At 39.6% G+C, this 26155-nt stretch overlaps 1 protein-coding gene across 2 annotated transcripts; it reads left to right on the forward strand.

The window, feature by feature from the left end:
• Positions 1-376: 376 nt before the first annotated feature.
• P2RY8 (P2Y receptor family member 8) lies at positions 377-25554 on the forward strand. Of its 2 annotated transcripts, XM_072359919.1 has the most exons (3): positions 377-417; positions 4042-4128; positions 24161-25554. In XM_072359919.1, exon 3 carries the CDS (start codon positions 24232-24234, stop codon positions 25303-25305), a length of 1074 nt encoding a protein of 357 aa, XP_072216020.1. In that variant the 5' UTR covers positions 377-417; positions 4042-4128; positions 24161-24231; the 3' UTR covers positions 25306-25554. The 2 variants fall into 2 exon arrangements, with proteins under 2 accessions (XP_072216020.1, XP_072216030.1); XM_072359929.1 differs by lacking the exon at positions 377-417 and having other exon boundaries at positions 4127-4264.
• Positions 25555-26155: the final 601 nt, after the last annotated feature.

Below are 26155 nucleotides of genomic sequence, written 5' to 3' on the forward strand. Positions count from 1 at the left end.
CTTCTTCTAAACAGAGAGTTCTCTGCTTAAGCCATCACTTAGTCATTTCTACACCTCATCACAAAAGCTTCACGCAACAGCAAAACGTACTTTGTTGTAGTTATGCAGAAGATGCTGTAAATTCTCTCTTCCATGGAAGTGACCAGAGACATCTTCTCTAACCACCTGCATATTCTTAGTGTGAAACAGAAATCAGGTGTAGAACATGGCATTAGTTATCAAATTGCAGGGGTGGGTAGGATGGATTTTTTTGCTTTACTTGAAAAAGTGAAGACAGTGAGGAAGGAGTTAATCGTTACAAAATACGGAGGTCATTTCCTGAGCCCTGTGGTTGGATGAATGCAAACTTTCAACTATTTCTAATTCTTCTCTGACATTTAAGAGAGCTTTCAATGTGCACTGTACATCTCAGATCAGGTAAGGACTACAGCTTTTCATTTCTTGATTGTTTTTGTGTTTGTTTGTTTGTTTCAGAATTGATTTTTAGTGGAGTTAAACTCAGCCAAGGCTGATTTTCGCACCCTCCTATTATTTACATCCAAAGGGAGAACAAAGTTCCTTGCATCTAAGAAGTGTATGTGTGTCTTTGTCTGAGATGACTATGAGCATTAGTAATAAAGTAAATACTGCGTAGGTTAATACGAGAGCAACAACAAGTTAGGCTGCTATTTGTCAGAATTCAGAATGATTACAGCAAATACTGCAGTAAAAGAGAAAGAAGACTCTTACCGCCAGTTTTCAGGAGTTCTCTCTGCAAATGTGAACAAAATAAGGGGTTATCAGGTGTATAGTTTGCTTTAGCACAGAAGGCAGTAAAAATCTTAACATTTCTTCAGTGCTTTTTTAGAAGGGGGAAGAGTGAGCTGCTACATGCTGATAGAAAAAAACAAAGATCAGTTTGGACTAGTTTGATTTGTAAAACTTTATCTGATAACTATCTTTAGCTAATGCAGAGTCACATATTACAGTCATCCCGAGACTGTTCCTGAGGTTTACAGCAACTGAACATACACACAGAAGTGACAGTGGAAGCATATCATAAGAAGATGTAGCTTTATCAGAGTCTTCTGATGCACAAAAACTATGCTCAGACAGAGTGGCACCAGAAGGAAGTCTGGTAACAGAGAGCACTCTTGCATACTGCATTTGCTGTCTCTTAATAGATGGGAAGATATTATTTGTGTGAAGGTGTTTGGTTTTTTTTTTTAATAGTTTGGACACAAACATTAAATAGCCCATGCAAGGCAATTATTGTAAACGAGTGCTGTCACTGGGTCGCTGCAGAAGGTGACATGCTGAGAGGATCGGAGTTAGGTAATATACTGGAGATTCAGTTCTTTGGCATTTACATTTTTAAAACAATTCTTTTTGCTTGTAATTAGTTTTAATGCTCGGACATCAGCTCCTTGACTGTACTCAGTGTCTGGTACAAGCAGTTTTTGGATTTTATGCATAATGGCTGGGAGAATCCAACCGCTATAGCTTCTGAAAGTATTTGTTTGCTTGAGAAACATAAGTTCCATCAAATTTTGGACTTAATTCCTAAATCATCAGCACCCTTCAATCTCTGTAATGAAATTTACCCTTAACATATTCTGTGAAACATTTTGTCACTGAACTTGATTGAACCCAACCCCAGGTGACACCCATATTTGCGTCCTGGTTTTCCCAGCACACACACGATCCAATCAGGAATCCAAGTTCTTCCATTGCAAACAGTTGTAGGTTATTTTTGACATGGATAGGAGGATGTCATCATGCTGCTAGGGAAGAGGCTACAGCATGGGGAGAAGCATTTCTGTCAGCTTAGTTGTATCTGAGTATCACTGCTAAGCGGTTTGAGGTTCCTTACAGTTGTGCACGACCTTAGCTGGTAAATACTTGTAATCTGTGATCTATACTGAAACAGCTCACTACTAATACTGCACACTGCTAGATGAAAGCTGGCTAAGGGATGCCTACCACATTTCACAGTTACTGTGTAGGCACGGCTTGAATGAAAATACACAGCAGCTTTGTGGGAGGATAACGAACTGAACACAGGAGTTGCCTGTCACCAGACAGCAGCTTACCTGCTGCTTCTGCCTCCGGATTTTAGCATCTCTTCAGGTACATTTACTGAAAATGTTTTATTCCCCTTTCGCACTGTGGGTTTGAGTTCCACTCTGATGCATCTGCCTGTGCAGATAATTCTGCTCTCACTAATGGCTGTGTAAGTGCAGAAAATAGGGGGGCAGCTTAGTTGTTTTTAAATGTTTGCTCTCAGCATTCTCTTTGAGCTTCAGCATCTTTTGCAAGGGAATGGAACGTACTCCTCAGCTGTCTATCAGAAGCAGGCATACATTGCATGTAGTGCCACAACAGGATGGAAGATAAACAGCATAAGTTTACCTATGTATGGTAAATGTGGTCACCTTCATTGTCTGCAGGCTTCTCATTAGGTGACTGGAGGACAGAAACCGAGCATGCCACAACCTAGCCTCAAGAGGTTACGTGGTGGACTTTCTGTCCTGCTTGAAAGTGAAGAGACACCAGGATCATTTCTCAAGGTGTTTAAGCGATGCAGTGGTGTTTTGCACATCTGCTGTAGCCTTATGATTCTGTTTCATATTTACATAGTTTTCACATTATAACTGGCTTTTAAAGAAGTCCAAGGTGCTTTACTATTGACAACTAATGTTTACAAAGCCTCCAAATGGACAAATGGCATTTTTGATATCAGACACATTTTCTGACACTATTCCTACTTTTTCAGAGTACTTAATAATCCTCAAAATTGATCATTTCCCTGGAAAAATAAAAATAAAAAGAGTTTATAGAAATAGGACACACTTGATTTGTACCTCAAAATTTTCCAGATAAAATTAGTTCATTTTATAAGTAAATACTGTTGGGACTATGCTTTGGTCTCATTTTCTCTTCCAGACAGATCTTTATATTATGATTGAAATTGGAAAGAAAAGTTGGTGTTCTGCTTGAGATTACTATTTACATACAAAAAAACTGAGAGGGACTTTTAAATGAACCACTGGGGTCATGATTGTTAGATAAATTTAGAACAAGTAGTCACAGAACCATAGAATCATAGAATCACAGAATCATAGAATCATAGAATGGCTTGGGTTGGAAGGGACCTCGAGGATCATGAAGCTCCAGCCCCCCTGCTGCAGACAGGGCCACCAAACTCCACATTTAATACTAGACCAGGCTGCTTAGGATAGTATAATCCATTTTTTTTTTTTTTTGTCTACTTTTAGTTGCTAATCATTGAGAAATATATCACAGGCTTAACATGTGGAATTTGGTAATGTCAATTTGATCTGGTCGCTCTTCATACATTTTTCATAAGAGGCCTTCAGTTCTGACTGAAATTTTCCATTGCTATTCTTATTTCTCAGTGTTGCACTGAAATACATGTACGTTGAGTGTCTAACTAAGGCCAAGAACACAGTGAGTGAGAGAGAGAGCTTGTATATGCTTCATGTAGTAGCTCATCTTTTAAAATGAATACTAGCCATCACTGAGAACAAAGGAGAGATTTTCTCAGAATGACACTGATGAGGAACCAAGAGTTCTCCAGGCTGGTGCAAACATCTCTAAGCTTTTTTTCTTAAGGAATGGTATGTTTTTGTCATATTTGTACACCACTGCATGAAGAATTCATGCTCAACAAGTGGTGAATTAAAGTAATTTTACCATCAGGTCCTTGCTTTTGTAGTTCCTTGTTAGGTCTTGAAATAACAAGAGATGGTATGCACCAATATGGTCATGATGAAGCAGCTAGGTGTACTTGATTCACATCACACCTCACTCAATTGCAAAAGAAAATATGAAGTTACCAAAACGCTTGTGCCCTTTTATCTTCCCTTCTTCAGATGTTCATATTGTGTATCTTTAGCAATCAAGCACTGGTACCTAGACAGCTAATGAACTGTGTTTTACAGGAGGCAGTGCCATTACTGCATGCCAATAATTGGCATCTTTAAGCATTTTTTAGTAGCAGTTGATTTTTAAAAGGTTTTCCTTTGGTCCTTTCTACAGCTCTTACTCAGAGAGGAAATTTGATCTACGATAGAATGGAAACATCAGCAGCGACCATGGCGAGGGAAATTCCTTAGGGAGCTGCCTGTAAGTCTGATCAACACTTAAGATGAAAAGCGTTGCGTATTCTTTGACAGGATGTTACATGCAGAGTTTAGCTATATAAGGCAATTTCTGAGGCAATAAGGGAATATGCAGGAACACAACTTTCTGCCGTGAACAGGTGAGTAAGCACAAAGAAAGGAATTACCTTGTAAAGCTTGTTTTGTTGGTTTTTTTTTTCACCATATGTTCTCAAAGATATGATTAGTTGCTGAGATTCTCTAAACTGTGCACAAGTGAAATCCTGTTATTCCAGAATCTTGGGTACACTAAGAGGACCCCATTTCTGTGCTACAGTGATTCAGCAACTGAAGGTTGGGGAAAAAGGAGCCTTTTGTGTTTTTATTACTTTTCCTTGTGACTGTTGGCTGTGTGGGGAGCAAAGGGAAGTATTGGGGAAAGAGGTAGGATAGATCGTGGCAAACAGGAATGGAAATGCTGAGGGAAAGGCAAAAAAATACAGGAGGGAAGCTAACGATCCAGAATTGAGGGAGATAACGACGAATATGTCAGGACAGCAGCTAATGGGGAGAAGGAAATACTTTGGGTTACATGTTAAATGCAAGTACACTGTAGAGGACAGCAAGATATGATCCTCTCATATATACTCTGGAGGGGAAAAAAAAATAAAATAAGATAAAATAAAATAAAATAAATAACGAAATATCCATGCCTCAGAAATCTAAATCTCCAAGGCAAAGCAGGTTTGCCTGCACCCTCTTGTGGTCTAGACAGAAATGACATTTTCACTCGACATCTTCAGTAAATAGTACCATTTGCTGGAACCAGGCAAACGTTGTTCCTCAGCCAATCTAACACAGCTGTAACAACTGTTCCCAGCCTCTGAAACATCTAAGCTCTTTTTTTTTTTTTTTGGTATGATTTTTCGTCTATGATAACTCCTGAAGTTGAGAGAGTATTAATTTGTGTGAATCAAGATTGTGACATAGAAGCATAAAATATCCCGAAGAACACTCCCTGAACTCCAGCACTGGGGGCCGTGCCCACAGCCCTGTGCATCCCGTTCCATGCCCACCGCCCTGTGGTGCAGCCCCTTTCCCTGCCCCCCAGCTGCCCCTCCCCTGACAGCTCCATGCCGTTCCCTCGGGCCCTGTCACTGTCACACAGAGCAGAGCTCAGCGCTGCCCCTCCGCTCTCTATGAGGAGCTGCAGCCGCCATCAGGCCTCCCCTCAGCTCTGCTCTGGGCTGAGCACACCGAGGGGACTCAGCCACTCCTCATATATCTTGCAGTCCGGACCCTTCACCATCTTCATAGCTCTCCTTTTGAGTCCCCAGACTTGAACCCAGTGCTCAGCGCAGTGGGAGCAGGACATTCCCACCCCTTGCCTGGTGTCATTGCTGGACCTGATGCAGCATGCAGAACGATTGGCCCTTTGGGCTGCCGGCACACACTGCTACTGTCAGTCTGCCATCAGTCAGAACCCCCTGACCCTTTTCAGCCACTCAACCCCCCAGTCTGTACATATAGTCAGGGTTATCCGGTCCCAGGTGCAGACTGGCACTTGCTCTTGTTAAAGTTCGAGAGGTTGGTGATGGCTCAGCCCTGTAATAAGTTTGTAACCACACAAGGAAGTGAATTTCATGGCTTGAGCCCAAGTTTTGACAGAGTTTAATTTACTAATATTGACTTAGATTCAGTGTAATAACAACTTCTTTGTGTATACGGAAGATGGTACAGCACTCAATCATAAAAGTATAGATAGAACAGAAGACTTCATCACACAAAAAGATCAGTCACTCATTTAGAGGGAAACTATAGCATGTAAAAGCCCTTATGTGCTTGCTGCTGAAGGACACGTGCTCACAGGAGGTAGGACTGCAGGAAAAAATGGGTGTAACCTTGTGATTTTGATGCTTGAGTGATGTCCTGGGAAATCAGATTCTGTCACTGATTCTGCTTGAAAGTCTTGGGTGATGCAGAGAGTAAAAGGATGCACAAAAATACCTGAAATCAAGCTGAGATGGAACTTTATTCCTTCAGCACAAGTGGAGACAGTTCTCACACAGTCACTAACTATAGTCCCTATTAGTCACTTCTCATAAAATATAGCAGTACTTGGGATATTTAAGGGCAAGTACAGAGCAGATATCCATTTGCAGTTACAGGGCAATTGGGTTTTGACAGGACTGAGAGCTGGTCTACTGCCAGGGAGGAGCATGCTTCAAGTATATAATGAAGACTGTGTTTTCTTACAAATACAAGTGCTTTCCTTTCAAGTACATGTAATTCCTCTTCTAGGGCACTCTCCTAGGATAAAGACTCTACACGTTCAGTGCTCTCTTTGTAAAGTACTGAAAACCTTGACCGTTTCCTTCCTTGAAAGTATACTTAAACTACCACAATTAGGGATGATTTGCACTTGTCCAGTTGAAATTACAACCTTGATGAAAGAGAAAGCAGTAGTCGTTGGACAAAAGAGGAGCAGATGTCTGAAATCTAGCTCAGCTAGAAGACAAAATAGCTGATCTCTAATTTTGTTTGCAAAGATACTGTTTCACATTCAGAAGTTACTGGCTAATCCCAGTCTAAAGAGTAGAGATCTGACTATGGCCAGTCCCTCATGGATAAGTTACCCTGTGTTTAGACTAGAGAATCCTGTATCCTTCTTCACGGTGCTTTCGTCTTTCCCTATGCAGTCATGTCAATATATTTTTTCTTGTGCATCTTTGACATGAAATACAGGCGGTATGCAGCCATTTCATGGTTAAAACAATCTCTTGCTCAGATAACAATTTCCATGGTGAGACGTGGTAGGCAACGTGGGGCTCTATTTCCTGACCATAACCGCTAGTTTGTCATTTAGAAAGTGAAGGAAGTGTTTCTTTTCTGTCAGTCATCTTAAAAGACCATAACAAATAATATTGATTTCCCAGAAATAAAAGGAAACAGATAATCTTTTCAAAAAAGCATTCACCAACAGATTGAAAGCTTAGGTGTTCAAGTAATTTTCCTGAGGAAGAGAGTATTCTGGGAAACTCACTAAGATTTTTTTTTCCCAAGTTTTCATGTAGTCTATTCTGTGTGAACTACATCAGTCTGAGTGCTGAGTTCATACTGTTCTTTATCCTCTTATTATTCCAGATCCCATTCTGAGACAAGTAAGACACAGAATCAAAGAATCACATAATGTCAGGGATTAGAAGGGACCTCGAAAGATCATCTAGACCAATCCCCCTGCCTTAGCAGGAACACCTAGATAAGGTCACACAGGAATGTGTGTAGGTGAGTCTTGAATGTCTCTAGAGAAGACCCCACAACCTCTCTGGGCAGCCTGTTCCAGTGTTCTGTTACCCTTACTACGAAGAAGTTTCTTCTCACGCTGGATTTTCATTGGTACCTTACTCTTTGTGATTCTCATCTCATAGAGCATGACATCTTTCTTTTTATCATATCTGCCTTCAAGGAGTTAAGCTTTCAGAAGAAGCCACCAATTCAGAGTTCCTCATTTTCTAATGTGTATTCAGAGACACCTGGGTCTGACTTGAAGAAATATTGAACACTCACAGATCCAGATATAGTCTACAGAAATGTCAGATGCTCAGAGAATTGAGGACTTAGGCAACTCTTGTTCTCCATTGCTTACTTTTCTGTTTGCAATACAGAGTCAAATAATATTTGTAATAGAGAAAGGCTGAAGAAAAAGTCTTTGCAGTTCTTTTTGAAGCACTTTGCATCAACATTGCAGGCTATGGAAATACCCACAAATAAATTATTTATTTGGCATTCAGAACAAGAGGTTGAACTTACCATAGGGCCTAGTTGTCAATCGTCGAATAGGGAGAACAGACTGAAGCTTTCTGGTGGTTTACTTTGCTTTTGGAATATTGCTGGGAGGGCACTCATTCCAACACAAATCTAGTTGAAACAGGCAGGCTTAAAGGTGTCCATTTTGCACCCAGCTGAATTGTTAAGTTTCTTGGCACCAGAGCTGATTGCCTCTTTTCAGCCTGTTGTTTTCCAGCTTGTCCCTACTTGGATCATTAGACTACAAAGCAAAGAGGGGAATGGGCTGACAAGATTAGGCTCCCAGATTCTTCAGTAGTTTATCCATCCATCTGTAGTAACCTGCCTGAGCTATATGAGCATTTCTTGACAACAAAGGAAAAGACGTGTTCATTGGAGATACCTTCTCCTCCCCTCATTTTCAGGTCACTGCAGAGCTGATGATTTCAATTATTCAGTATTTACAAAATCAATGCAATGATCAGTGCTGCTGTGGTCACTTGAAATACAACGTCAGTAAAAAAGTTTGCAAGTTTTTCACAGCTGCAGCTAGGTTGGCTGTTAATATAAGGGTGTGACATTGTATTAAACTGGACCAAGATTAAGCTCTTCAGTTAAGCTAAGCTCTTCTTTATACCTGCTTGGAATGTCTCTTTACGAGCCTAAGTTGTAGATGACATCAGTTGCCTTTTCTTGGGCCACTGATGCCATCACTCCATTACTGAAGGCCACCTAGTTGGTCAGACACAATCTGCCCTTGGTAAAACATGCTGGCTGTCTCAGATCACCTTCTTGGCTCAGATTTGCCTTATAATAGCTTCCAGCTGAATTACCAAAATGTAGTCTTAATATTAACACTGAAAAAGAAAGGCTGTAGAAACCTAAATCCTCTGTTGTTTTCATTGCAAGCGCTAAAACTGAGACTGAGATCTTGCTTAGCTTAGAAGGAAGGTCTGAAGTGATCCACGGTTGTCGAGGGGGAAGATTCCTTCTCAAGCTGTATCATTCTGAGAACCTAACGTGCTATAAATAGTCAAAGCACTTGCTGAGGACTTACCAGAGTAAATCCTAGTGAATCCGACAGCTAGAAGAAAGTACCTTCTAATGTACCTTTTAATCCTGTTGATGCTGAGAGTACTCTCTACAAACTAAAGATGTTTACCTAATGTAATTGGAACCAAATATTTTTGCAAAGATTAGCCACCATGCTATAGTTATTTTTCTACAACTAGTCTTTACTCCTGAAGTTGAATTTGTTCCAGTTTGAGTTATAGTGTAAATAGTTGATAATGAAAAAGTGTAGCATTTTACTTAGTGTTTAAATAGAGATGTCCCAATTTATATGTTCTATATGAAGTGACAAAGAAAATCTTACTGTTTCGTGGGTGATATAGATCCAAATGTTACCTTTCTGAAGATGAAAATATATTCATATTTCACACATCCCAGTTGAGAGAGTATGAGGAATTCCCTGTTTGAGGAATGTGGTTAGTACTCTATTTTCTGTTTTTGATCTTTCAAACTTTTGTTCTGAAATAAGACTGTTGCAAATATTTTGCTCCAGGGGAAAGTTGGATTGCAATATGTTGTTGTGGCTGGATCTCCTTGAAATCTCCAGCAAAGCATTGAAAGTTGCAGCTTTCTCAAGGACCGAGATGTTTCCTCTCATCTAACTTGCTTGCCATTAGGAGTTTCATTTCAAAATGCTTGATTGTGAACTGACAGGGTATGGGATATATTAGCTGGGGCCATGTAGGTTTGAATATGTAATATTATCATATTACATAATAATATAATAATATAATATAATAATATAATATATATTATATAATATATAATAATATAATAAACTATATATAATAATATAATAATATAATATTATGTAATATCTGCTCTATATTACGTATAGAGCAGAGTGAAAAGCAACTCTTTTGATTTAATGAAAGAAGGAAAGAAAATAAAGGGAAGAAAAGAAGGAAGGAAGGAAGAAAGGGAGAAAGGAAGAAAGAAAGAAAAAGGAAGAAAGGAAGAAAGGAAAAAAGGAAGATCTGTAAAAGTTATCATTTCGTTTACAGCTAGAATACAAACAGCAGTGGCATGGAGTTGGCACATGATATGACCTAAAAATAGGAGCCGAGTATGAACACGTGTTCAGCCTAAAAAGTAGTCGGTCTTGTGATTAGTGTGACCATTTCAAAATGTTTCCTGTTGTGATTGAATAACCTTTAAAAAGAAAGGATGGCTTTTATCTGAAGAATTTCTAGGTGTCTTCTCTTAGTCTTGGCAAAAAAATAGTAAATAAATAAATAAATAAAGGTTTTCTTCTATGTTAAATCATCAAGACAAAACTAGATCACAAACCATGCTTTTTGCATAGTAGGGTTTATAGCACTATATAACAGAATGCTCTAAAGCCTATCAGTCTGTATGCAAATGACTTCAGTATGTACCTTATAGAATGCCCTAGAGGTAGGTAACATCTGAAGAGATGTTGTGGGAGCGGTGAGTAGTTCTGAACTGAGGAAACCGCTTGTTAAATTCAGTTTTTGTGTTTGCTTCTTTTTGATCTTTTTTTTAAAGAGATTCAGAGAATTGAAAGAGGAACCTGCACTGAGCAGCACGTCCTAACTTGTAACAAATTTTCCCCACATCATGTGATGAAAAATATTTTATCACTGCGCTCTTATCGTCACTATCTGCGATGTTTAAGCACTACGGCTTTTCTCACCTCCATGTCTGATTCTAGAGGGGGCTGCACTAATTTACTTTATACTTTGTAGGCTCTTTTAGGTGTACATCATTCACAAACTGTACTAAAGAAGGAAATCAATTTGTTTCAAAGCTTAAAACTCTGCTTTGCATTTCTTCCTCTCTGTTTGTGTCTTTATGACTGTGAGGCATAGCAAGAGACTGAAACATACACAGGAAAACAATAGGGAGACTAAAACATCTCTCCTGAAATCTACGTTGCATTTATATTTTTGAGATGAGAACTTTACTGAGATATTTAAAATAAAAGGGACCTGGATCTGTTTCCTTTAGGCCATGAATGACTTTCAGAACAGTGGCTTTTTCCATCATTTGGCTGCCAAACGGCAGTAAAAGCCCTGCGGGTGGTGATGCTTAATGACTAGCACAGGCATCAATGACTCCATCTCATACACCCCACCAGGTCTCTCCACCACGTGCCTGGTGCCATGTGAATAAACCCTGTCCTGTTACTGAGTAATTTCAGTGGGGCTGGGCTGTTCTGTGGGAAAACGCAGTGATGGTCCTGCTTCTCTTAACATGGATCCCAAAACAGAGACGGGAACAAAGTTGTAAGAAAAATTAAACAACCTCCACTTTTTTCAGGAGAAGCAGAAAAGTTGTTGGTGCTGGTATTCTCAAAGGCAACTGCAGTGGGCAGGAGGGCAGGCTATACTGTAAGAGCAGAATGAATCCTCAGTGTTTCAGAAGAGAAGACTGCTGAGAGGGTTGGGGTTAGGTATCAGCCTCTATCGAAGCCCCAACAAGGGATCTTCCAGGGGCAGTTCTCCTTTGAGACCTATGCCTCTACAGCAGAGGCACAACAGAAAAAGAGAACCAAAACCTTTTGATAGGGAAGTCCTCACGAGAGTTCAGGTTTCAAGCTTAGAGTTTTCTTCTAACAAGTCTCATTTCTAATCAGTTATTTCCATGTATTCGGCCTTTCTTTGGGGACAGCAAGCTGTGCTTTTGCACTGTAGCAATACTGATAAATCAGTCAGCTCCAGTGAGAGCTTTTGGTCACTGGAACTCTCTGCACCAGTAGCTGATAGCAATGCTGCCTGGTGCAGGTTTGGGTTGTGTCAGGTCCCTCCTCCCCATTGGTTCCCTGGTGTGTTGCAGTGGCAAGCTCAGGCATGGAATGTTGTGAGTAGGCGCCATCATACCATGGAGAAAGCCTGTCAGCGTGGCACAGGCTGGCACTGGCAAGGTGACCTCCACAGCAGAGGATGGCCCTGACACTCAGAGGAAGAGCCTGATCCCTGCTGATGAGCAGGTCCAAGACAATGGGAGAAACCTGGGTCACCAGATGCTGCTCCTCCATTTTGGAGTTCCTCTTTTACAGGTGTCTGCATACAAGGATTACATCTCAGCACATTTGCCCAGCCGATTCAGTGAAAACTGAGAGGTTTTGTCATTTCTGTATTTTTTGTTCTCTCAGCCTTCTTTTTATCCTAGGCATGTTGCTGTCATATTCACCATTCTCATGATGTGACTGATGGTGCAGTACTGACATTATATTCTTCTTATTTAGGTATTTAACTCTTCGAACGTCCGTGTAGCATGTTGATGCAGCTGAATTGCTTATTGGATGTGACACACAGCTTCCTGCAGTACAATCATAGTAATCCTTTAGCAGACCAGCCTATTCTGGCAGTGCCATGTCAGTGTTTGTCCTGGCCATACAGTTTTTAGAGGTTATGTCATCTGATAGCTAAATGATGTCAGATTCTCAGCCATAAAACAGAGCAATCACTCCCATCATCTTTACATTCTTTGATTATCTGTAGAAACATCTCCTGGGGGTTAGAAGGCCTTACAGAGGGATCTGGACAGGCTGGATCACTGTGCTAAGGGCAATGCAGTGAGGTTCAACAAGACCAAGTACCAGGCCCTGCACTTTGGTCTCAGCAACCCCAGGTAGTGCTACAGGTTTGGGGCAGAGTGATTGGAAGATTGTATGGATGAAAAGAACCTGGATGTTGGCTGACTCTCAGCTGAACATGAGCCAGCAGTGTGCCCAGATGGACAAGAAGACTAATGGCAACCTGGCTTGTATCAGAAATAGAGCTGTCAGCAGGAGCAGGGAAGTGATCATCTCTCTGTACTCAGCTATGGTGAGGCTGCACCTCAAATGCTGTGTTCAGTTTTGGGATCCTCGCTACAAGAAAGACATCAAGGCCCTGGAGTGTGTCCAGAGAAGGGCAATGAATCTCACAAGAGGTCTGGAGCGTAAGTTTTATGGGGAATGACTGAGGGAACTGGGATTGCTCAGTCTGGAGAAGAGGAAGCTAAGGGGAGACGTTATCACTGTCTACAATGACCTGAAAAGTGGTTTTGGTGAGGTGGGAATCAGCCTCTTCTCCCAGCAAAGAGTGACAGGACAAGAAGGAATGGACTCAAGTTGAGCCAAGGGAGATTCAGGTTGAATATTAGGAAAAATTTCTTCTCTGAAAGAGTGGTGAGGCTCAGTACAGTGCTGCTCATGGAGATGGCTGATTCACCATCCCTGGAGGCCTTCAAGAAACATTTAAATGTTGTACTAAGGGACATGGTTTAGTGGAGAAATACTGGTAGTAGGTGGAGGGTTGGACTGGATGATCTTGGGAGATCTTTTCCAACCTTGGTCATCTTATGATTCTATGGTAAATATCTTGGGTTTATTCTGACTGTTATACGTGATCTACTTCAAACACTACAGAAGCTGTTTGTCCAGTTCCTTCCTGGATGTTATTAATATCTTTTCCTGTCCTTTAAGAATATAGAGGATTTAATCACATTCCCACCCCCAATGTGTGTGTCACCCTGAACCATATACTTTTCTGTGCCAAATGGCTTTCTTTAGTCTTCAGTTTAAAAACTGTAACCTTAACTTTTAACAATGGAAACCTTGATTGTTTTGGGTTAGCTTGAGCTGTTTTTCCTGTATAGGCTCCAACTGTGCCAAACCTTTCCTTTATTCTTAGTATATTTGTATCATTTTCCTATGCATCGATTTCCAGTCATACATTGGCTCTCCACAAATTCAGTAATATTTTAAAGAATGTCACATGGAGGTCTCTAGGCGTACTTATAACTCACATTTTGCTTCCCAAGAGCTATTTCCTACTGCTCTGTTGATATTATTGATTAAATGGATCATAATCATGCTAGCTTTCGAAACACTTTGGAGTTTGTTTTTAGATATACCATGAATTTCAGTATCTTAATCTTCTACACACAGTATTCACACAAAATGAAGTAAATGTCTATAAAGTACATGATCATCAGCCCATGATATGATCTGCAGGAGCTTTTTCTCCAGTTTGCTGTTCCTTTTTCCTGTAAATGCCTGTTCTCCTCAGAAAGTCAGAGACTTGCATGTCTGCATGGCACTACTACTTTATGATGTGCTTGTGCTCTTCTTCAGCATATTTATTTTTTGGCCAGATTATTACCTTCATTTTATTGTATCAGTAGGTTTCAGCATGTCAGGAGTTTATTTTCCCCTTCATTTTCATCTCTTCGGGTGAAGAGCGTTAGTTATGCCATTTTCAAGTTCCTCTCTGTTCTCTATATTTGTCCTTGTCACTGCATTTCTCAAGGTATACTTTTTTCACACTGAAGTCTCATCTTACACAGAAATACACTTTAAGACTGGCTGATCCCTGGACCCCAGTTTTTTATCTACAGTGTTTTAGTCCTAGTGAAACTCAAGCTTCGAAGCTTCGAATTTTATCTGACAAAGTTTTTCATTGGGACTCGGAGTTCCTATGCTGCAGGATTGCTTTCCTTTCATATCATATCTGAAATTAGCCCTATCAAGTCAGCTAAATCTCAGGATCATAAAAATAACTGTGAAGACACTATTTTTTAGTACACACATCAATAAATAACAGCCTCTAAAACAGGAAATAATCTTTTTTTTTTTTTTTTTTTCTTCTTAATATCACAAAACTCTCTTAATGCTTCATACTGCAATGATCCAGGTATCTCAGGGCATTTTGCTAGTGGTAATGGGGAGCTCAAGTTCAAGTAAAGCCAACAAGTTGTTGCTATGTGTTGCCTATAGAGGAGAACACACACTAGACACCCCTTCCCCACCCCCAAATTTTCATTAAATTATATACCAGCACACTTCTTGATTAAAATTAGGCTACTTTATAGTTTTAATGAAGGAAGTGTATGTTAGACAGGCGTGCGATCAACTTTTTACCTTATTTAAGTTACCTAAGCGCAGTGAAAATTTGCAAGAGAGACAAAAATCTAACTAGCACACTTGCAACTGATAATATTTCAACTTTGACCCACTGTGTCACCTGCATTCGATGGCTTTCAGAAGAATGAAATGGTAGCAGATGTGGTTTCAGAGTGCTATTCTTGTTGCATCTCTGTGTATTAGTGTGGCTGCACAAGTAGTTACTATGAAACCGAATAAGCACAGGAGCTTTTGTTAGCAATCACAGAATCGTAGAATCGTAGAATTGCAGAATCATAGAATGGCTTGGGTTGGAAGAGAACTTAAGGATCATCTAGTTCCAGCCTGTTGAACTGGAGATTATGACATAGGAAAGAAAAAACAACAAAACAAAACCAAAAGCGTTTCTTGTGTATCACCAGTCATACTTCTGACTGGTATCAAATTGAGGGGTCAGGAAAAAAATGGTAAATTAGGAAGGACAAATAAAAGGTCAAAAAAAGGTCTCTTATTTTGCATCTCTTCTTCTGTGCATGCATGTAACGCTGCTTTTAAAACCAGGTCATGCATGCTAAATGCTCATGTAGTTATTCCTGAGATTTCACTAACAAGTTTGTTTGCAATTTCTGCACAAAATGTCTTACACATGTGCTAGGATTACACTATATTCTATTCCAAACAGTATGTCCCAAAAATCATGTCAAATTATCCTTTCAGCTACACCTGTATAATATAATGGTGGACTGAGCTGTTTATGGACTGCAGCATATATTAAATCAATCAACAACTAAAGATTTTCATATCCTTAATGCAACTGGAAGAGAAAGCTGTGTTTTGTTTTTTTTTTCTTTTTTTTTCTTCTTCATTTTTTTTTACCATGTGCTTTCTTTTTAATCTCTGAAGATAATCTTCAAAAACACACGTACAGCTCTACCTCAGTTCCTTTGGACTGAGCAGGAGAGGAAACTTTCAAAAAGAATTTCACAGAAGAGAGAAATGAAAAGATAGAAAAGATATAGTTGAAGCAGAATATATATACTTGGGCTGCTCTGAAAGTAATGCCTCCGATTTCATGACATTGACCCATAATGTTAGAGGAAGATATTAGTGGTATGGCAGTAGAGGTTGAGGCTTCCCACCAGTATTCTATTACACTTTGTTGTTGTGTGACGGATGGGAGAGATCAAAGTGACTAACTATATATAGGATCATATCATAGAATGACCTGCATTGAAAGGGACCACAATGATCATCTGCTTTCAACCCCCTGCTGTATGCAAGGTCGCCAACCACCAGACCAGGCTGCCCAGAGCCACATCCAGCCTGGCCTTGAATGCCTCCAGTGATGGGGCATCCACAACCTCCTTGGGCAACCTGTTCCAGTGTGTCACCACCCTCTGTGTGAAAAATAAATAGGAAGCATTGCTTTAACAGCAACCTACATATATTTGCTGAAAAATGTCCATCATATCACTCATTCACTATAAGCCTCTGAACTTTTCTGAAGATGAATGTATTCTCTATTGGAAATCAGTCGTATTGTCTATCACAAATGGCTTCTGCCAACAAAGTATTGATACTTTTCCTGACAGTTGAATTCAGAAGGGAAATGGTCTCAACTATGTCTTTGACTTTCACAATGACTGTGTGAGGTATTTACTCATAGGAGGAGATAACTGCAGACCAAAAGCTGTTCATCAGTCCTGGACACAGACAATATGCAAAGATGCAAAGTAATACAGAAAACCAGTTCATATATTATTAAGTTTAGACTTTTTCAGGTTGACGTTTATAAAAATATCAGTGTTTTGCTATAAGCCAATACTGTTAAATAATTGTTTAGGGATGAGCTACCTGCAGTATGGCCCTCTGGCACAGGATCATTCCATGTGGCTCAGGACATCTGTTGAGGAGGAGTATTTGGCAAACTGGTTGTCCATTGCCATACACTCTGTGTAGCCATCTGACAAAAAATGGTGGCTGCATGAAGTCAATGTTCCCTGACAGGAATCAGCAGTTTTTCAGTAACTGCTTGCGTGCATGCTCTTGCTCCATGCTTAAGTGCAAGACAGCATAATTTCAACAAGAAACAAGTTACCTTGTGCTATTGAGAAATAAGAGCATGCACTTGGACAGTGACCTTTGCTAATACTTCTTAAAATATCAGGCTTAAAAAAAAAAATCAGGCTTACAAAGTCTGTGCGTGTAGGAAAGACTAATATATACATGATATATTTTGGCAATTAGTGCAATAACCAGAATAATTTAAATCCACTTCAGGATGCTTACTTTGATTGAAATTTAGAGCAGCCTAGAAAATTGACCAAGGCAGTTAACCAGATTGACCTAAGACTGCTCATAGCATCGTTGAAAGCTGCTTAGAAACTGCAATCCACTTTGTTTTATGAAGTAACCAGCTCCTTGGCAGCACATATAGTCACAGACTCAGGCTTCATATGCTGAGTGTCATAGAACAGGACTGTCCCACAACCTAATGTTTATGGAAATACTAATATTTCCATAAATCTGACTACTCCCGAAATGTACTCTTAAAAGATGGCATTGACTAGGATCACTCTAGACAGGATTATTAACACAGAAAATACAGGCTGTATATTTGCAAACTGTTATCAAACATAGAATGAACGTTGTTAACTGCAGTGTTTGCAATCAGCACAGAATCCTAATTTTTTAATTTATTGTTAGCAAAGGCAAAAGTTCAAGTGCAGTAATATTCAACTACTGGTAAAAATGCATGGTGCAGGACAGACATGGGGAAATGCAGAAGTAACTATGTACAGTTAAATTTGCTACATAGCTAGTTTTGAGGAATCAGAACAGTAGATTCATAGAATCATAGAATCACCAAGGTTGGAAAAGACCTAAAAGATCATCCAGTCCAACCGTTCACCCATTACCAATAGCTCTCACTAAACCATGTCCCTCTACACAATATCCAATCATTCCTTGAACACCCCCAGGGTCGGTACTTCCATGTGCTGTTTACCCATCTCCTAACTGTATTTTTAGACTTTACACTCAGCGCAACTTTTTTGTTTAATCATGAGAGCTTCCCGCTTGCATCCCCTTGGGCTGTAGGAGTACTCTCTTATAGGAAGAAGTGTTAAGATTACTTTTCTTCAGTTTTGAAGAAAGCTTCTTTCATCTAGACTGATACAAGCTCAACAGGCATGTATTCCTCCACTACACTAAGGCTGGTAGTGTTTTCATATTCTTTCACTTTAAAAATAGAGGTTTTCTCACCTTTTGGTGTTAAACACTTGTGGAGAGAAGACACTTGTGTTTTGCCTTGGCCTAACAATTTGAGGTCAGACCCATAACCACCATAAGATTTACTTTGACTAGATGTACCTTACAAAGGACTGAAATATGTCTCTGCAGGAGTTAATGATCAGTATGGCATTTCTAAAGTCACTCTGCAGCGTAAAAATATTTCACATTTTGTAGTGGAGGCATACATTTACTTTTCTTATGTCTTTTATTCAAATAATCTTCCTTGAAAAAATACTAAGTTTTATTTGTTCTAAGCTAAATGACATAGAAGGTCCAGAATTTTGCAGCTAGTTGGTTGGTTTTGGTTTTGTTTGCTTGGAAATACTTGTACACACAAAGGCCAGTGACAACCTGGCTTGTATCAGAAATAGTGTTGCCAGCAGGAGCAGGAAGTGATCATTCCCTGCACACAGGCAAGACCGTGCCTCAAGTTCTGTGTTCAGGTTTGGGCCCCTCACTACAAGAAAGACATTGAGGCCCTGGAGGGTGTCCAGAGAAGGGCAGCATAGCTGTGAGGGGTCTGGAGCACAAGTCTTATGGGGAGTGGCTGAGGGAACTGTGATTATTCAGTCCAGAGCAAAGAAGACTCAGGGGAGACCTCATTGCTCTCTACAACTGCCTGAAGGGAGGTTGTGGTAAGGTGGGGGTCGGCCTCTTCTCCCATGTAACTAGTAACAGGACTAGAGGGAATGGCCTCAGGCTGTGCCAGGGGAGATTCAGGTTGGATGTTCTTAGAGAGTGATCAGGCTTTGGAACAGGCTGCCCAGGGAGGTGGTTCAAGAAACATTTAGATGTAGTACTGAGGGACACGGTTTAGCGGGATATACTGGTAGTAGGTAGATGGTTGGACTGGACAATCTTGGAGGTCTTTTCCAACCATGGTGATTCTGTGATAAGTGCACAAGCATGCACATTTCCTGAAAATATATGTGTGTGTGGTTTTTTTTTTTTTTTTTTTTTTTTTTTTTTTTTTTTTTTTTAAGAAAATAAGACTTTAATACTGTGTGAAATAATGCCTTTGTGATAATGTGGCTACATCCTTGGCAGCATTTGGTGATCTTTGCGAGTATGATACTCAGAAAAGAACAGAAGCAATAAACCTCAGCAAGAGCAACAAAGACCTAATACAAAGAAGTTTCTTAGAAGGCTTAGGTTCAGATCTTGACTGAGTGAACAAAAGCTTTGACTTGTAGAGATGTAACATTATATGTTAAAATTTCCACAAAAGTTTATTGCAAGTGTGAGAAAGAACATCCAGAGAAAACCTATAGCCTCTTTCTGCAAAGCCAGATGCTTAGGGAACAAGAACTGAGTTGTGTTATAAAAGGATGCTTCTTAGTTATCCCCGTATTAAAACCCTTTTGTCTGTCTAAACATCAAAGTGTTTGTCACTTTTCTCACAACTCAAGATGTTATCCTTTGGCCTTCCTTGCTCTTTCTTCTTTTCATACCCAGTCTACAAAGGAAATTAACAGTCTGTTTTCTACACTGGTCTAATATTCTGTTAACAGCAATTCAGACAGTCCAGCAGAGGTTCCCAGAATTCAGTGTAGAGGATTCCTAAGTTTTCACTGCCGTTAGCTAAATGTAGCGAGAAATAAACTATCCTAATCCTTTAGCTCTCATTACTGCTTTTGTAAGTGATAAGCAGAGCAAGTAAACGAATTTCAGTATTACTTTTTGCTAAAAATGCACTTTTTTGATTACAAAACAAAACAAAACAAAACAAAACAAAAAAAAAAACAAAAAAAGAAAACAAAAAAAAACACCCAAACACCCAAAAATGTTAATCGCATTTGCTTTGATTAAAAACTTTTAATACAACTTCCTTAAACATTTGCAACAAATTATGTGATTTATTTTCATTCTGAATATGTTTGCAACTACGTTCAGCATTCCATGTTGGTTGACTGGTTGGTTTATTTTCCCATGCTGTCCTACATTTCTCAGCTAGAGTAGTGTCTTTCTAAAATGGCAAAGGTCTCTAAGGATTCCAGAAACAAGGCGTTTCTCAGGAGTGCTTTAACAGGTAGTGAACCACATTAATGCATCAAAATAAGCTTAATGAAGGCTTTCTGCTTAATGGCATGCGTCGTGATTTATTTTTCCAACTCAAATCACAAAACTTTTTACGAAATGGTACATCTGTTTTCAGTCAGCTTGCAGGCTTTTCAGTCTTTCTCGCAGGTGCACTTGACACAACAGGAAAAGAATAGATGTGAGAAAGGAAATGCATCAGTTTTATTTAGTAGTCTCCTAAAAAGAAAGTAGATATCTCTGTTGTTACTCTTCCACGACTAAGAAATAAGAGTGTTCTCTTCTCTTCTGCTTTTTAATCTTTGTTTCTCCGCATACCTTTTACTGTTTTATTTGCCATCTCTTGTCTGCTGAAGGGAAAGAAATCACCATCCCTGCCAAAAGAAGCACTAAGCAGCTTTCATTCTCAGTGATGATTACAGCTCACAAGAAAATCTGGTGCTACTGAAATTACAAGTGAGCCTTTTGTGTAGTGTGTCCCAAGTGAGGAAAAAATCCTCCCCAAATTTAGTGAGGGATTAGCACCTAGTATTGAACTGAGATACACCTGTCTACTAAATGTTCCATAAATTAGGTATTTTGTAACATTTCTCTCTCTATGCTCAAATCTCTAGGACTACTGTAAATGGCAATATGACTGTACTTTCTCATTTGAAGAATCCAAATAGAGTATTTCTGTCTCTCTGCATGTTCACTTGTCGTAGTTTAGACACAGCTGTTGCCAAAATAAAATGTCTTTCTTACAGGCTTTTATGTAACAGAACGTATGTTTACAGTTTTGAAACCAGAGGTGAAGCTTTATGTTCTAAAACCATTCTGCAGGAAATTTTCTCTTGCAGTGATTCCTGAAAACTAAATTGAATTAAATTGTGCTGGAAGCCTGAAATTGCAGGGAAGCAGCTCTTATATAGGAAGGAGAATGTAATTTTAATACTAAAAACCAACCAACCAAAAAAACTTTCTTGCTTTACTTATGACATTTTCAACTCAAAACCACAAGTGACAAACATAGACTGTGGTTGCCATGGGGGAAGGACTTCATATTACCCTGAACATGATTGGAAATATAGTTGAAGGAATAATAGACACAATAATGGGAAAGCATGTTGAAATGCTATGTTGTGAAACCAGCAGCTTAATCTGTCCATTGATGTAAAAGGCAAACAATCAAAAATAATGGTGACTCAGAGCAGGAACTGCTGCTGGCCCATGTCTCATGAGCAAGAAATTCAGGATTAGAGATCCAAAAAGATTTGCCAATAGGAAAAGCAAAGATGAAGTGGTGATTTTCTGTACTCCACATTTCCATATGAAAACTTGCAAGTCTTTCATACTCTGTGGGCTCCCTCCTCCTCTGCAGAAAGCAGTAAGGAACTCTCACTGTTTGTGATGAACATCTTCTGTAGCTCCTTGTGATGAACACTTTCCTTACAGAAAACCATGCCAAGGGAAAACACCATTTTTGAAGAGCTCTTGTAGACACAACAGCAAAGTCCAGAGCCTTACAATCCCAGCTCAAGGGGTGCCTAAATCTGGGAGGCAATTAAGTAAGTTTTACTGACAGTTCTGTCCCGTAAGTGTATAAAATCTGCCTTTAACCTTTAATGGCTCTGAATCCCAACTGTTTTGCATACTTCAGCATCTGGTTGCATTTTTCCCCTCTTTCTTATCATTGCGTACTTTCTGAAAAAGCAAGTTTGTATCCAGTTCTGGCCTCCCCAGTGCAAAAAAGACAGGGATCTCCTGGAGAGTCCAGCAGAGAGTCACAAAGATGATAAAGGGCCTGGAGCATCTCCCCTGTGAGAAAAGGCTGGGTGACCTGGGTCTGTTCAGCCTTGAGAAAACAAGACTGAGAGGTGATCTCATTAATGTTTATGAATATCTTAACTGTGGGAGTCAAAGGGACATGGCCAACCTCTTTTCAGCAGTCAGTGGGGATGGGACAAGGAGAAATGGCCATAAACTGGAGCACAGAATGTTCTGCACTAATATGCAAAAGAATGTCATGGTGAGGGTAAAGGGACACTGGAACGGGCTGGCCAGGGAGGTTGTGGAGTCTTCTCCTATCTCTGAGTTATCTACTTCTCTGGAGATATTGATGAGCCTATGCCTACCTGTGCAGCCTGCTGTAGGGGGCCGGCTGGAGAGTTGAACTCAACGATCTCTAGAGGTCTCTTCCAACCTCTGCAATTCCGTGATTCTGTGATTCATCAGCTGCTTTCAGAAAAATATATTTATGATTATTCCTTACATAAAATTCAGTGTAACAGATAATCAACAGCTTTGTGCCTCGCGTGAAAGTTTTAATGGAAATTTTCACCAGAACTTCAACCTCATGAATACATATACACTTTGTATAGGAATAGCATCTGGAGGTGAGATCTCAGTCTCTGAGTGCAAAGGTCTTTCACAGGTTAATATTAAAATTCTGTAGGTACTTTAGGTATAGATGAAACTTTTCTGTTTGCTTTGGGAAATGTGGGGTTGCTAGGCATGAATGGCTGTCACTTGACAAAGACTTTTAAGGTGATAATGGACTCATATTTAGTGTGGTAAGTTGTGGATAGAAGAACTGAAATGGATGGCATTACATTCTTTTTCTTTTCTGTAAGAGCTGTTTGACAGTTAAATACCTTTTCTAGTTCTCCTGAAAATTGAAGAGTTGGTTTAATTTTTGATATAACTCCACTGACAAGAACAGAATTTCATCCGCAGTGAATTTACCTCAAAGTATTTTTGCAGTTGTGATCATACTTTCCATTTCATATACATGATATATTCAGAACATGACTTCTTTGCAATTCCTATTTTCGTGTTATTACCTGTTTGGTACTGACTCTTGCTATTTCCAAATATATTTATCTGACTTTTGAAGCACTGTGTCTTATTGATCAGATCAAGAAATTTACAGAAATAGGCCCACGCTGAACTTCTTACTGCTGTGTCTGCACTTTTAAAAATCTTTCTGGATTGCACTCTGTTTATTTTTAGAATTGAATATTTCTTTGGTAGCCTTTGGTAGAAACTTCATTATTTTTTTGCCAGCTCTCAAGAACCATCAACAGGTATGTTGTGAAAGGGCTAGGAAGTTAATCAGTAAGAGCTTTAGTCAGAAATCACCATTTTCGGCAGAATGGCTTTTGCCAACTGTGGGCTGACCATTACTCTGAGGGACAGACACACTGCTCCAAGGTTAAGACTACACAAGTACATTAAAGGTCTTACTTGACTAGATCTGAGGTTAGGTGACACCAACAACTAGCCTCTCTTGTGGCATGTGTGTCTTCAAAAGAGATACTTGCATTAAACAGTGGAGATGTTCAGAATCCACAGGTAAAGGGATATGCTTGTATTCACTCTCTGTTCCTCTTTATTCATAAAAACACTGTAGATGTAGCCAAAGTTATCAGATGGCTTGGCCTGGAATCCTTGAAAGGTCCATAGTCCCATTCTTCACAGAACATGCTGTTCTTTGACCATTTTCCTTTCACACCATTCATTGCCATTTCTTCACTTTTTTGACCCTTGGCTTTTGTTAAATTACACCCCTGTACTAGGTGCATGCATCTAGTACTTTGAGATATCAGTTCCTGTTTGCAGCTGCTAAATGCTGCTGTACTATCTAGAGTATATAGAATGGATTTAGCTCGTGAGGAACTTATGGCATAGTGTTCTAATGCAGACATCGATTTAACTTCAGTTTGTGATTTTCTTTGTGTCACAATCACATGACAATGAGGTGTGTAAATGGTAATGCACAGACTGTAAAGCTATCAGCCATTCAGCAGAGAAAAAGTAGCTGTTCAAAGCTAGGAATAAATGAGACAGATAAATGATGCAATAAGTAGAAGGGAGAAGGCAGTTTTCAGAAGGTAATTTTAATTGATTGAGTTCGTTCAATAGTAATATCAAATAACATTGGGCTTTTTAAAATTAGTATTTAATTAGCATATGAAGCATGTTTGCAATTTCTGCTTTGACACATTGCTTCTCTTTCTTGACATTTTCTCTCCAGATTTTCAAGCCAAGAAGTGTTCATGATATGATCAAGCTGGCTTGCAGAGAACAAGAACGCTCTTTTGAATAATGGTTAAAAACGTATCACACCTGGACGCTGAGACGCTTGCAATGCTTCAAAACAAAGCTATCTCCATCACTCTCCCAGTGGTGTACACAGTGGTGGCTATTATCAGTATCCCTGGCAACTTTTTTTCCCTTTGGGTGCTCTGCTGGCACATCAAACCCAAAACACCTTCTGTTATCTTCATGATCAACCTGAGCATCACGGATCTTATGCTGGCCTGCTGCTTTCCCTTCCAGATTTCTTATCACATTCAGGGCAATCACTGGACCTTCGGCAAGACTCTTTGTAGCCTTGTGACTGTGATGTTCTACTCCAACATGTATTCTTCCATACTGACTATGACCTGTATCAGCATAGAGAGGTACATGGGTGTAGTATACCCCATGAAGTTGATCAAGTGGAGGAGAAAAAGATATGCCTTGGGTGCCTGCGTGATAATGTGGATTTTCTTGCTACTAGCTTTCTACCCATTGGAAAACACAGATCTGACCTATGAAGTGAAAGAACTGGGGATTATAACCTGTTTTGATGTCCTCAAATGGGAAATGCTGCCCAACTTTGCAGCCTGGGTAGCCTTTCTTCTCACCCTATTTGTCGTGCTCTTCCTGATTCCTTTCATTGTAACAGTTGGATGCTACATGGGCACCATTCGGAAGCTTATTCAGACATCAAGCAGATACGGTAACAGGCAGAAGACTAGATCCATATACCTGGCAGTTATAGTTCTTTTGGTATTCATCACTTGCTTCGCCCCCAATAATTTTATCCTACTTGCCCATATGATTGTCCGTCTGTTTTACGAAGGGAGTTTGTACCCTGCCTACAAGCTCACCTTATGCTTAAGTTGCCTCAACAACTGCATAGATCCCTTCATTTATTATTTTGCATCGAAAGAATTTTACCAGAAATTCATGCAAGTTTTTCGCCCTAAGGTACCACTCACTGACAGCCTGGAAACCAGAAGGGAAAGCTTATTTTCTGGCAGGACCATGTCAGTCAGGTCGATGTCGAGTGGACCTATGGATGGCCTAGAGGGAGTGAAGATCTGTTTGCAAAGGCAAGAAAGTGTGTTCTAGCCCCGGGCAGGAAAGCAACTCTGAGTTCCATATGCAGAGGCAAAAAACATTTCTTTCTGAAACTAACTCTCTCCGGTGACAGACATCAAACCATACTCATACTGTGCATGCTACTTCAGTAAACAACTGTTTGCTGATAAGAAGTGGAAGTGCAAAAGAAAATGAGTTTATTTTAAAAACCTCTGAAGAAAACCCAACATAATTTTTTAAAGGTTGGCCTGGAGTTAGTACAAAGGAGAAGTTTAGAACAAGAACTACATTTAAGATATGTGATTTCAAGCATTACCCAAAGCTTGATGTCCTATATGAATGTGAAATATTGCTGTGTATGAGTTAAAGCTTATGTTGAAGAGGGATTTTGGGGAGGGGAGTTATTTTTCTAAGCAATGCGCTTTGGGTTTCTGTTAATATATTGCTTTCTCTCTTGTATTTCTATAAAAGAATGAGAAAACATAGCTTGTCATTTTACCATTAATGCTTAATACATAGCCACTGTGAATTCACCACAACACTCACCCAACTGTTTATCAGAATCAAACCACACTAACCTTTGAAAAGGTTAGACTGACTCATATTGTTTACTTCAACTTTATCTAGCAAAATATCTCCTGCAATGAAAGAAAAGCTAAAAACAACGAGTATTTGAGACAACTTCAACTGCTGCATGGATTACATTTTCATTTCCTGAAGTTATTAATTTTTCAGGATGAAGAAGGAGGTAAAAGAAGACAACTTACTGCATTTAAAGTAAAAACAAAACAAGAAAGAAAAAAACACACACAAAAAACCCCACTGCTTACTTACTTGGGACTGTAGTGTCCACGTCCAGCTCAATCAATGTCATTTTGTT

This window comes from Excalfactoria chinensis, chromosome 1 (genome assembly GCF_039878825.1).
Source record: "Excalfactoria chinensis isolate bCotChi1 chromosome 1, bCotChi1.hap2, whole genome shotgun sequence".
Taxonomy (NCBI): domain Eukaryota; kingdom Metazoa; phylum Chordata; class Aves; order Galliformes; family Phasianidae; genus Excalfactoria; species Excalfactoria chinensis.